Consider the following 13,957-nt stretch of genomic DNA (forward strand, 5'->3'; position numbering starts at 1 on the left):
ATTTTTTTTTAAGTTGCTGTAGTACGATTTAATAATAAATAACATTTAAATACATTTATATCTATCTATTTGTTTGTTACATTCTGTTTTACAACGTTAAGAAAGAAATGTTTAAGTCAAGCCTGATGTTGTCTTACACATAAAAGAATGATCCCAGTCACTTCCACACAGTGAGGCATACAGCTGATTAATTAAACACTGGTATCGGATCGATACTCGGTATCGGCCGATACCCAAAGCCCAGGTATCACTATCGGTATCAAGGCTGAAAAAGTTGGATCGGTGCATCCCTATCCAACGTCGGATTAGGGTGGGCTGCGTCCGACCATTTCTGCACCTTTACGAAACCTACAATCCGACATTCACACCCACTTCACTTTGTGATGTAAGCTGGGTTTGAGCTTCACTCTTGAGATGCCTTTTTTTCCCATTTGTTAAACATCAATTCGTGGCACTTTCCATGTGTGCAACCGAGTGCAATACTGTGAAAGCCTTTCAGGAGAGACTGTCTGAAAATGGGTGTTATACCCATTTTAAACAATATTGCGTCTTTTCGTCTCTCTGTGACAGCTGAGATTTCACATCGCCTTCAATTGTGGCCGTACGGATCAGGCATAAACATTTTGGGTTGGATAACACGTCATACGAGCTGCTTCTTTCCGATCATAACCAGACCCTCACAGTAGAAATTCAATTTAATAATGCCGCTTGGACTGTTTTCACTCAATCCTAAAAATCTAATTTGTCATGAACAGAATCGTGATGGGAAACATCTATTGTAACAGAGGAGCTTCCTAAAAGTAAAGTCCAGTGGAACTTCCCTCCAAGACAAACTATACTGGTGTATTGACAGTATGAATACCCCCTAAACCCCTCACTGCACAGTGTCAGATGCTCAACAGTGCACATCCTAGCTCCTCAGTTTCAGGCACAGGGGACATGACAGCCTCGAATCCCTCTGATAGAAAATAGACTAGCACCATCAGGAATGAGATGAGGTGTTTCACAGCTATGGCATCAGAGATAAGGGACAAGTAGGCAGATGGGCTGACTGACCAACCGGTATCTAACGGAGAGAAAAGGCAGAGGACACTGGCTGCAAACTGAGCCAGGTGTACACACACACACACACACTCACAAACACACACTCTTTAGCTCCCTGTCGAGATGCCAGAATGGCTGTCTTGGCTTTTGTGGGAAAAGGCACATCTCTATCAGGCTCAATAAGCCCACTGGAACTAGACGGTCCTTTCAGCCATCAACCAGAGACTGAATCATCCAAAGTGATGTGAATCACCGGCAGGCCAAGTCAGATAAAGGAGTGGATCTAATCAACCCAATGGTCCTGATGCTGACTTGCCTCATCAGCCACCAAGCTTATCAGGTGGTCTATTGCCTGGTGCCAGTGATACGCCTTCAGATCTACAGTGGCAGACGCTGAGAAAGGACAACTCCGGGAGCGCTGGGGGTCACGAGGGCGTGTCCGGTCGCGTACAGAACTCCCCTTATGGCAAGGAGGACAGCTAGCAGGAAGACACTAAATGGCCGCTCTAATTAGCGTCTCTCGCTAAAGGCCCCTCCTCTGAGACAGATATCAAAAAAAGGAAAATGCCTTGCATGAACTGCATTTTATAAGAATGTCCGTTCGTATTGAGCAGGCTGTCATGCGCTAACACGCAGCAATTACACACACATACAGCTGCTAAAAATACACAAGTGAATATACAAATTGGTGTGGGACGAAGCAAATCCTGAAAGATACGTGTAAACCAGATCATCCTGGCTTTGCGACGGTGTCACGCCGTCCCCGTCGGTACATACTAGGGTAAAAGGTGAAAGCGTGCATATGCACAACTGACACTTAAGTGAACGAGGATAATCTGTTCATCACATGAGAAACCAAAACCAACCAACCACATGCGCATACATGCCCGCACGCACACACTCTTCTTCCTCCCTCCTTGCACCGCAAGCGGTGAGTCATCCCTCTATTCACGTCACCGAGAGATGAGTGCACCCTGTGACAGGCCAGTTAGTAGCAGTCACACTGATCTATGTGGCACCTCTCTCCCTTTGTTTCTCCTCTGATGGAGAGACTATATATGCTCGCTCCCTATTAGGAGGGTTTACTCAGCTCATAATGGGGGGCCGGTGTGGGAGCTCAGTCAGACGGGAGTAGGGAGAAGAGCCCCTTGCGTGAGGAAACTGTTTGATGGCTTTATATCACTGCTTTTGCTCCTGTGTCATCTAAACCTGGATGCCTGAGGCCTATTGCACAGGCCCATTGTCTCATTGTTACTCATGTACGTCACAAGGCATAGTCAAAGGCTACAGACAAGAAATACCGGTGTCTTTCAGCAGTGAGATACTAAGCACCGGTCCATACAAGGGTCATTAAATTTATGCTAAAATGTCGAGCGCCTGCCTGCTGTGGTCACAAAGGGTAGCAATCATTATTCACTCGCAAACCTTTATTATGCTGACATCCTTTATCTTTCTTTATTAAATCAAATTGAACATTTAGCAGAAAAAAAAAAAGAGTGGCAGTGAGCCCACAGAAATGTCAATACACAGAGGGACGTCCGCGGAGAATAACAAACAAAAGCAAATCATTTTCAGATCTATGTTTTCCTGGGCAACTACGTTTTATCATAATCGTTTACAATTATGGCCCCACAGCTCTACCTCCTACTACTCCAGCTGTCTTCCATTCACAATGTCAGCGACGTGTTGGAGCCAGACTTCATTGTTGCTGTCACAAAGCCAGCGCAATCACCAACAATTGAGGAAAAGGAAATGACTGCCATCAGGACAAATAAGAATGTGTAACACATCTTACTCAAACATCGCCTTTCTGCCCTAACTCCTCTACCAACACACTATAATCATACCATATGCTTATTTTACATTATGATAGTATATTGCTGCACAGTTCATTTTATCATCTGTCACATTAAACAGGAAGAGCAGCATGCCAAATGACATTCGGGTAGCAAAAATGGAAAAAAAATGTTTTTTTGGGGGGGGGGAAGAGTATGACAGTTCGTGGACAAAAATACAGGGGTGACACATTCTGTACAACAGGAAGTGTTGTAATAAAAACACTGATAAAAATCAAAGGGGATGTATTTATGTGCACACAACATCACAGTTACTGAACTGAAGAATGAAGATAAAGGTACATTTTCTGGGGTCAGGAAGCATTTTGTGTGTCTGTTTTTAATCTATTATCTTCTACATGTATCGCCTATTTTAAAGTTTGACGTTTTTTTTTGTCATGTTAGGATACATGTTTTATTTAACTAATTTTTTTTTGTCAGTTACTATGCATATCAAGCAAGTGGAAAGTGAATCAATGTGGTCAAGCTTGATCAGCTCAGTGTCACTTAAAAACATCTAATTGCACTAAAACATATTTATTCACTTACACAACACATTCTTCTTTCAAGCTGTACTATTCTCTACATTGGCTGGAACGGCAAGATGCAATTATATCATTGAGCAGCCTGGGAGCCTGTGAGACATGACTGTCATCCTGTTGTCATTCCTGTAAAAATACGTCAATGCGTGTCCTGGCCAATCCCCTCCCTTTATCACTGCACACAGTGGAAAAAACTGAATGAATCCAGCTGAAGGTGATTGCTGGAAATAAAGATGTTAAGCAAAAATCTAGCTCTGTTCAGATTATACTCACACCTGTTATAATCTTACACTTGTTAAAATGATCAGACTTAAGCACCGATATGAAATGTGCTTGTTAGCTGCGAGAACCTTTAGCAATTTCATGATTAGATGACAATTTTTGGGGATTCAACATTGGATTTAAAAAAGCCTCTTGATTCGTCATAATTGTCTACACGTACAGGCAGAGAGATTCTGAGCTCTCATTTTAATTTTACAGGCGAGTACATTTCAGAGGGGAAAAAATATTACATGCAGGGTCTCAAATGTACTTTTTTCACTGCCTGCTACCGTGGGAGGCAAGCATTTATTTTTTGTCTGCCACTCAGGAATTTTATCTGCCACTTTTCGAAACAACTGTATTTATTCAAGTTTCTCACCGAAAACTAAATGTTTTCAAGATTACATTTGTATACGTCATAATGATGTTATAATTTACCTTTGCCCTAATTATTTTTAAGCTCTGAATAGAGCCTGAACACATCAATGTAACTCAATGGAATCTCCATTAACGTTAGTAGCTCCGTTATTTAGCCGAACAGGACTGTGCTGCCCACCGGCTGCTATCAGCTAATGTTATTAGCTCCGCTCTACTAGCTGCCGATTTCAACAGGCATCAAGGAAAAAAATAAATAGATTGCATCCCCTCAGGTTTATGAGCACTACATTGTTAAGCTTTTTTTCTTTTTCTTACCGCCAAGGCTCTGGTCCCAAACAAACTGAAACATTATACAGCGTGCGTCTGGCATTACATCATTGTGCATGTGTAACTGTCTGAAAGCATTGATAAGAGAAATCAATAGTCACAAAGCATGCAAATCCAAAGAAATCGGACATTGATCCCTGCCAACAATTTACCCACATTTGGCGGGTGCTAATGTCAGACCCTGATTACGTGTTCATGTACATTTTATGAATCAGCCAAACACAAATGTACAGTAAAAACCTCTTCTGTGTTGCCTGTGATAATGCTTTTGAAAAAGTGCAATATCATCAAATGTTTTCTTTCCACAATCTCTTTGTATGGGTTTGCATTTTAACAGACGACAAAATGAAAGATTCCAAGCTAATTTGCGGTTGAGAAATAAAGTTAAGTTTCTGTTTTGCACTTGTCAGAGAGTTGTCAGAGGTTATGCATGCCAGAAGAACACTTTATTGACATTGATTTTCTTCCCATGTGATTTTACATATTGTCGTGATATAACTTAATATTAGGATGCTCTGATTAATACGGAGATATTCACTTTGACTAGGGATGAAACGGTTCAGGTAAAAAATCGGAACTGTTCGGTTTGCTAGTCACGGTTCGGGTCATGAATGAATTGTTTGGTTCATTTATAATAAGTTATGAGGCCGATTGTGTATTTTTTCATGTAGAGTTTGGATCCCATTTATTGTCACACTAGAAATCAAGGCCTATGGAAGGAGGCCGGGACACGGACGGACATGTGTCTTTAGGTATGGGGTATAATACATGCGCAGTGTAACTGAAGCTGCGGTCGTGCGTTGCTATTGGCACAATTTCGGCGAGTGCAAACCAGATTTTACTGCGCGTGTGTTGTACCCCAAAGATATGACGCGTTGATGAAGCGTGACCCAGCCTCCTTCACGGATGAAGTGGCGAGTGCGGCTGTCAGTCAGTTTTGGAAATGGCGAGTAGACACGATAAAGTCCAGTTAGAGGATCCACCAGCATCGTTTCGCTCTGCTGTATGGGAGCACTACGGTTTTAGTGTTACCTATGAAAATGACGGAAAAAGGTGGTGGATACAATGGCGACTGTGTAAGCACTGAGCAACACGTGTGGCTTATGTGGCCGTCGATAGCGCCTTATGCAGTCGTGGACAGCGCGGGATTTCAGCATATGATTAACGTAACGTTACTTGAGCCGCGTTATACGCATCACAGTAATTCCTGAAAAGACACAACTAGGAATCCCTATAATGTGTTTTATATTTATTAATTATTTTTAAATAACACAGGGGCACAGAAATCCAACCGCATTCCAAATACTGCACTTTTTGAGAGGAAAAACAAATCTTTCAAATTAAGAGCTGATAATCAAGGAATTGAGACATGTGTTTTTTGTATCGCTCTGATTGAGCTTATGCTTCAATTTATGTTGATGGCCTAAGTCTATAATTACATCGTATTTATATGAAAATAACAAATTTATTTTGCCAAATAAATGAAAAGCATGTTGAAATCAGAACATGGCCTCCTCACCTCACTGTAACATAAATGTACCGAACCGAACCAAAAACCGTGACCCCAAAACCATGATATGAACAAAACCGTGAATTTTGTGAACGGTTCCACTTTGACTTTATCCCCCAGCCCTAGTTATCTTCCACATTCGCTGTATTAGTTTATTTAGACGAGTCTCTTAGCTTTCCATATGTCAGGATAAAAGCATTTTAAATGATACATACATACATACATTTCCTAGAGATCTTTGGTGGCACTGTGAAGAGTGCAGCCAAGAAAGCATTTAAGTTGCGGTCACAATGCCCTGAAACTCGCACTCAATATGTTGTCTGCTCTCACTGGAGCACTCTCTGCTGGAGCAGCAGTGCTTTGCCCATTGAGTGAATATACTGTACCTCTTCCAGCATTTTGCAGCAAAAGCTACTACAATTACTGGTTCTGTTAAGTGCAATAAGCCTGTGCACATGCTGCATGTCTTCATATTTAGGAGGTAATGCTAGAACTTGAATGAAACTTTGATTAAACAATATTATTCATCTTGTTGCTTTTGGGACTGGCATATCTAAGCCATATGTTTAGATCCTGTATAAAAACATACGGTCCAACCATATTAATTTTGTGGAAAGGGTGCGCTCTGAAGATGGACTAATAGATGTCATTATATAAACATGTTTTGTTTTTTCAAGGCTAGAAACACGGGTGTGCCCCAAGGGACATATTTATTTACAATTAATTTGTTCTCCTGGCATAAAGGGGTTAATGAATGGGTCCAAACAGTATATCCATATGTATTATATGTATTGTAAAATCAACATTTTCTATGACTGGATTATTAGACAACAAATATTCAAATCCAGAATAACACTGAAAAGATATAATTGAATAACAGAACAGCTTTCTTACCTGTGATACACTGAAATTGACCATCCTCTCGTCGAATAGTGAAGGCCTCACCTGGGTTTACCTGCACCAGGATTACCTGTGGAGAAACAAAGCAACATTTCATTTGACTATCTAAGTTAACTTCCACACTAGTTAATTAAAACTGAAGATAACTTTGCATGTCAACATGTGTAAACAGAAGCTACAGTCGCTCTGGTGTTGTACAAACTCACAGTCTTGTAAGAGTTCTGTGATTTATTTCTCGAGTGTGAATAAAAGCAGCAACATTTGCGTGAAGAGCACGCAACAGTTTTAACACCAACAGTGTTTGGTGTTACACCGACAATATGGTCACCTGAAAATCCTAGTGGGGGGGAATCAAAACCTCTCTCTCCATTGAGAGGATTTCTGTGATGCCAATACATGAGCAACACTGACAGAGGCTGCACAATTAATCGAATATTAATCACAATCACAAATTTCCCACAATTAAATGAACATGATCGACTGTGATATTGACGTTTAAAATGTGTTTAAAATGTAGTGCATATCATATCAAGCGCTTCCTAAACTAACAGCCAGCCACCAGGGGGCGATTGAGATGTTTTGGCTTCACTTTGGGGGGAGCTGTACAGCAGCAGCCTGGGAAAAACGTTCCTGAATGTTGCGACTGCAGTCCAGAGTACAACATTATTATACTGTTTATTACTCGTTTTTTGAGAGCAGACAGAAAAACGAAAACGCACTAAATTCAGATGAAGAAAAAAAACTTATTTTATGACTTATTTTGATGCAAAGATGATGTCAATTAGCAGGAATGTAGCACGACGTGAAAGTTAAAGCAGTGCTCTGTTGATTTAATTCTGGGTAAAATGATTACAGTTATACAATTTCATTTTGCCGTTTATATAAATGTGAAAGTGCAATAAAGATATTTTGTCCCTAAAGTCAATGAATAATCCTGATAAATAATTGTGATATTGATCAAAAATGTCATTATCATTTTGGCCATAATCGTGCAGCCCTACGTTCAAGCAATAGAATTAACACTGCATCGATAAGAACCAAAAGACACAAAGCTGTCTGCTATGGGACAAGTGCTCCAGCCTGCTTAAAATATGTGCAGTAGAAAATAAACTTTAGACAGGTCACCTTTAACTTTCAATCAAACCAATTGTTTTCAGTACAAAACAGGTATTAGTTACAAAATCAACAGGAGAAATGAACTGAGAGCAAGACGGAGGGTTGTGGAAGTGTTGACTGTGGTCCTCAATTTAGCTGTGGGGATAAACAATCATTAAACTGCAAAATAGTATTTTTTTAACCAATAATCACTGCCATACTTGAACAATTGATTCCATCAATAGTACACTTTATGTGTGTGAAAGGGGGTGTTGAATGTACACACACATAGTCAATAGACCAGCTCATGTTGTACACCAACTTTGACTGTCAATATCTTCCATAGAAACTGGGACTGTTTCTAAGAAGCAATACAAAATAATAAATACAACTTCAACTTCACATCAAATGGGTTGTACAAACCATATGGGAGTTGATAAGAGTTGGTGGATGACTTTAATGAACCATTAACTGGAACAAGGCGACAAAGGAAGAAGGAAAAATATCCGTTTGGTATGCAACCCGGCTAATCATCGTTCGTGATTAAAAAAAACAACTTAAAATCCTGAAATTATGGTTGGGGTGTTTATCACAACACAATATATTTAAACAGCTGCTCGTTTTGTAAATCGATGACATGAAATGGTTGATTTTTTTAACTAGATACTTGATAACTTTCAAAGTATGTGTTGATGCAACGCAATTACTTTCATCATTTGACTGTGATTATTAGAAGTCATTTTCCCCACTGTACGTATGATATAAAAGTAACCACCTGTTTCAGGAACATTCAACAGATGTTGCAGATGAAAAACTAGGAAGCACAGGTCATATTGCAACCCACTTTTAACATAGTTAAAAATAACAATTAGCCTCTATGTCGAAAAAATATTGATTTTGTCCATATTTTAAATTTAAAAAATCAAAATCAAAGGATTGATGATTTGTAACTGAAGTGCTTCTCCCCATATCTAGTTTTAATGTGTAGAACAACAACTTTAATCTTCTTGAGGTATCAGGCTTTATATGCATTTCTAAAGCTTTAACCGTAAACCTAACAAACTCGAAACTGTTAGAATCTCCATTTCCCATTCATGGAGTTCATCATGACGTGGTTGGAAACATCAGGTACACACTGTTACCCTACACTGAGTCATTCTGCTTCTGTCATTACAAAAGACTTGAGCATCAGAACTGAACATTCAAAGCCTCATATAAAAATGTGCATTTTGTCCAAGGAACAAACTTTTCAAACCATTCAACATTCCTGACAACGTCACCTTCTTTTCACAGCAAAACTAAAATTATGAACAGAACTGAAGAAAAACAATCTTTTTTTTTTTTTCATTCACCAACACTTCAGATTTTCTTAACGTATTATTCTTAACTCCAAAAGAACACACATAATTAGGTTTTTGTTGCCTGGCGCTGTGTGTGGGCGCTAGTTACCTCACTCTTGCGGAAGTCGCTGTTATAGAATCTACACTCCCCTGGCAAAGAGCTTTGGCTATGGTTCTCTTCAAGCACAGGAATCATCAGCACCTCCATCTCTGACACTGCTCCCATTCATGTGCTCAGCAGGGAGCGGAAAGAGCTCTTTGACTGTCACACACACAAACTCATATGTTCATACACACCCACACAGGCAGCGTCAGCAGCAAGTGTAGATGAGGGGGGGTGGGGTTTGGGAGGGGGATGCGGGGCAATGGAGGTTTAATTGAATCAAAGTCTAGGCACTTCACAGTCGGGTGCGTGTGTATGTTTGTTGTCCACCCCCCTCTGTGTGAAGCAAACACCCCTCCTAAGATGATGTCTCCCTTTTCCAATCTAATCTTAGCACGGTAAGTTACATTGAAATCAATACTGAGACATTCATGTTCAGGAAATCAAACGGAAGGTAATTTAGCTTGCAAAAGATCTGACTGCTACTTACTGTTGCCCGCATTGCTTTTTCTCATTCAGGCGTCGCTATTCACGCAGTCACAGAGAAAAAAAAAAGAAAAAAGAAAAAAAAGAAGAAGATGCTCCAGGGTCTACCAGACCCTCCACCACTTCACCCAACCCTCATGAGAAATCACATGACCTGCGATGCTAACACATCTGGCTGGGCTGATCCTTCACACCCTCCACTTCCATCAACTCCTGCACAAAATCCAGGAGGAAACCGGCGAGAGGCGAGGAGTGCAGCAGGAGCTATGTAGGCGGACGGGGCTTAGTCTCTTGCGCTGGATGTAGCCTTCACAGAAAGTGTGGCGTAAATCTCATGTTTGCTTAGCATGGTTCAGCCTCATCTGCTCCATAGCGGCACTCTCTGCAGCAGGCAGGTTGTTCAATCTTGCCTCTGGCTCCAGTGCAGCCTTCCCTACCGTCAGTATCCACAGCAACCCCTCCAACAAAAAAAGCCACAGCGATGTCCGCGCCAAACCTTCAGAGAAGGGATTGAAACCTTATCAGCAGTGGCCACTCTCTGGAAAAGGAGGCGGATGAACCCGAGAGAACAGTACCAAATATTAGAAGGATGATGCCTATTCAGTTCCCTTCTCGCCTCTGTCACTTACTGTGTGCCAGCTCAGTTAACGCCGGCTGTGCTCCTTAATATGGATAATTTCAATAGCATTCCATCAGGGCGTGATCATAACACAGCTAAGCCGGCAAAGGTAGGGTTCCACAGCGTGGGGAGTCCTTTGTTCTGCCTTTTTTCACAACAACAACAATGGCGTGAGGGAGCTGAGCGACCCACGCAGCTTCTGAGGCTGACATATACGACTACGCTACAGTCCCTCTCCCTCCCCCCCGCTTCTCTCCCTCCCCCTCATACTCGCTCTGGCTCTCTCTCCCATTCACAGAGCGACATGCCATACACCCTCTCTTAATACTCCGATCGATGCGAGAGGAGATGAGGTGGTGGGAGTTCAATTTCAGAGCTCCAACCTTCAGCGACAATTGCACCCTCGACTTCTCTATTGTCTTCAAAGATCACAAAGCAGCCCACTGACAGTCAAAACAGAGACACTATTTGTACGGCGACACAATAAACAAGAGCTCGCGAGTATTCACTGCTTCTGTAACATCTGTCCTCATTCATTCGAAATGGATCGTTCCTTAAAGAGACAGTGCTCATCACTGGATCAGCATGTGCCAAGTTAACAGATAGTCTGCGTCACTGATACTGCTGCGCAAGGGGTACACCTATGGCACATCCTCCACAAAATGAAATCCTACGCTTCTTTTTACTCCGTGTAAAATGGATAGAAAAAGACGGATTTAAGGAATTAGATAAATATAGCCACTAGCGGCAATGATCAGGGATTAAGTATTTAAGTATTAAGTAAGATGTCTTTAGGGAAATATTAAGTAAGAATTAATTTGAAGAAAGAAAGAATAAAAAGAAACAAAGCACAGCACACACTGTAATAAGAGGAGAACATTTTATATTGATCAAATGATCTGTTATGGTCATGATGCTGAGAATGTGTTGAAATAAGTATATATAATAATATTATTTTGAAACTACAATCAAGGAGTTATGGACCAAATCACAATGAAACAAGGATAGCGCCCCCTTCAGACTGATCATTTAATTTATAGACGGATTGATTTTATGCCTTTTTTGCAAGGAAAAACGTATTATGTGTCCACATAAAAATGATTCCCACAGCAAAGCCTTGGAAAATCAACTACTGAGATTCTATTTATTGAATTGTAGACAGGTAAGATCGCGGTCAGCAGCCTCAGCAACTAAATACACAAAATAAAATCACCTTTAACCCTGCAACACCATAACAAGCAACCCGATGCAGCAAGCACATTTTTTTTTTTTATTCCTTGGTGCCTCTCCACATATTTACTGCAAAACTTGAGGCTGATGTTACAGAACAATTTCTATAAACAGCCTAGAACTGGAATGAGGTCTTGGCCAGAATGGTGTTATGATTTTTTTTCCTTTCAAAGTCAACAACTGCATAATATTGTTTTGTACTGCGTGATGTGAATAGTGTTTTGGGCGTTTAGAATATAAAGACGGGTTACTAAGATATTTTCATAATTTTATGCTTAGACTGCTTATATTCTCTTGAATATTTTGCTTTGGATTTGAAAGGATCGCCTCATAATGTTACATCAATGTCAGACATTCAACGGAGGCAAAACCTCTAGTTTTTGAGTACGATTGTCTACAACATATTTCGTACAAATATATACAGTAGAAAGGAAGAGATTAATACAGTCAAGTTCCTCTTCTGATAACTCCACTTGCTTGAGGCAACTGCCAATCATAGTTACCCTTAAACCAAGCTCTTACATCCCCCTGAAGCTCAGCTCTAATAAACCTAGGAATGCTGAATTAACAGTGCTAATGTCAAATACATTCAAGCTCTGCCCAAGCCAAGCCATGCCCCTGCTATAGAATGAATGTGTAGCTGCCATCACAAACCAACTGTATGCCGACTTCATTTGGAAGTAGACAGACTCAGAAACAGCGATAGGATACTGCAAAGGTTACTTTCCGCGCAGATGACTAAGCACTGTAATGTGAAATGGTTTCCTGGTCACATTCACAACAGGGATGATCTTTTTAACAGAGCTCTGGGTGGAAGAAACCAATGCATTAAGAGGAGGAAGCACAATGAACACAAACACATAGAACAGTATGTCCAGGCAATAAATCTTGTTCCCACCATTGTAAAGATTTGTGTCCATGTATGAACCCTATGCAAAGAGAGCGTGGATCAATTAGCACACACTGTCACACAGGTGGCCACTGCTGTGTTTTATTACCCAGGAGAATAGGCCTGCTCTGTGCGTTGATGGCTGTTAGCTCTGACGTTACTCTGCCGCCGGTGACTCAGAGTTCGGGTTTCTCACTATTTGTTCCTCTTAATTGTTTACTGTGCGATGATGTGAACTAGCAGCTGGGTGGACAGGAAACAGGAGCCAAATGACACAGGGAAAATCCTGCCAGTGGCGGAACTAGCCAGGAACTAATGCAGTCTCCCTGCAGCTGATGTCATACGCTTACATGTGCAATGATAATTCAAGGCAATTTGATGATCCCGCACCCTCCTGAATTCCCTGGAAACGCTGGATGACGGGTAAAGTAGGATAGAAACAGACGGAGGAAAAAATCTTTCCAAGAGGTGTTCATGCGGCAGCAAGTCCTTTTAAATATTAGTAGTATCTTTTTAGCAATGTTAAATCACAGAGGAGATAATCTGTTAAATGCATTTATCAAAGCACATAGTCAACCTGTACAGTAGGATCTGAAACCTGAGCCACACAGTGTTTTCCACCAGCTTTCTGTTTACTTATATGTCTCCACTCAATGTCTATATTCATTTCTATGAAATCAACAGTCACCAACCACTATTGACTGATGATGAGTTAGGGCTTTCATTAAGTGAATATTATAGTGTATAGTATATTATGTTGACAAGGGGCAATGTTACATTGATGGTACATGGTGATGTCCGTTTCAGGTACATAAATTAATGATACTAAGAATAAAATAAGAAAAACTAAAAATTCCTGACAAAATGTTATTTGATTTTTTTCCAGTAACTATTTAACCACAGAGACAAAAGTCTTTATAAGCACCTATGTTGTCTGCATCAGTTTGGTCCACCTGGACTTTGTCATGTCTCCACTTCATTTCTAAATGTGGTGACACTTCATTCAACTCATTTTAAATAGGATTTATTATAGAATCAATCAAGAAATGAAGCCACTCCAGTATTGATCTGGGTGCATGGTTAGGATCATTGTCCTACTAAATGTCAAATCAGCACCCAAATAAATAAGGATGCCACTGTGGAGAGGGTTTTACTCCTGACTTTGCCTGTATTTGGCTCCCTTTAACATCTCCAAGGCTAGGAGATAGGCTATCATAGTCCTGATACTGAGATCTCCACTACAGCTCAACTATTCATTTTTGTTAAATCAGACCACATTATTTTTTGGCTTATGCCCCGCTGAAAATTTCACATGAATTTCTGCAAACTCCAGGCATGCTGTTATGTGCTTTTTTCTCCACGGGAGTGCTTTCCATCTGGCGCCTCTACCACATAGTA

At 40.7% G+C, this 13,957-nt stretch overlaps 1 protein-coding gene across 1 annotated transcript in view; it reads right to left on the reverse strand.

The window, feature by feature from the left end:
* The window catches only part of fndc3a (fibronectin type III domain containing 3A), a 58,042-nt gene that overhangs the window by 31,581 nt on the left and 12,504 nt on the right, over positions 1-13,957 (reverse strand). Inside the window, exon 3 of the mRNA XM_037774365.1 lies at positions 6,792-6,867. Coding sequence (XP_037630293.1) covers positions 6,792-6,867 — 76 coding nt within the window. The remainder of the gene's footprint in view (positions 1-6,791; positions 6,868-13,957) is intronic.

This window comes from Sebastes umbrosus, chromosome 7, assembly GCF_015220745.1.
Source record: "Sebastes umbrosus isolate fSebUmb1 chromosome 7, fSebUmb1.pri, whole genome shotgun sequence".
Lineage (NCBI taxonomy): Eukaryota > Metazoa > Chordata > Actinopteri > Perciformes > Sebastidae > Sebastes > Sebastes umbrosus.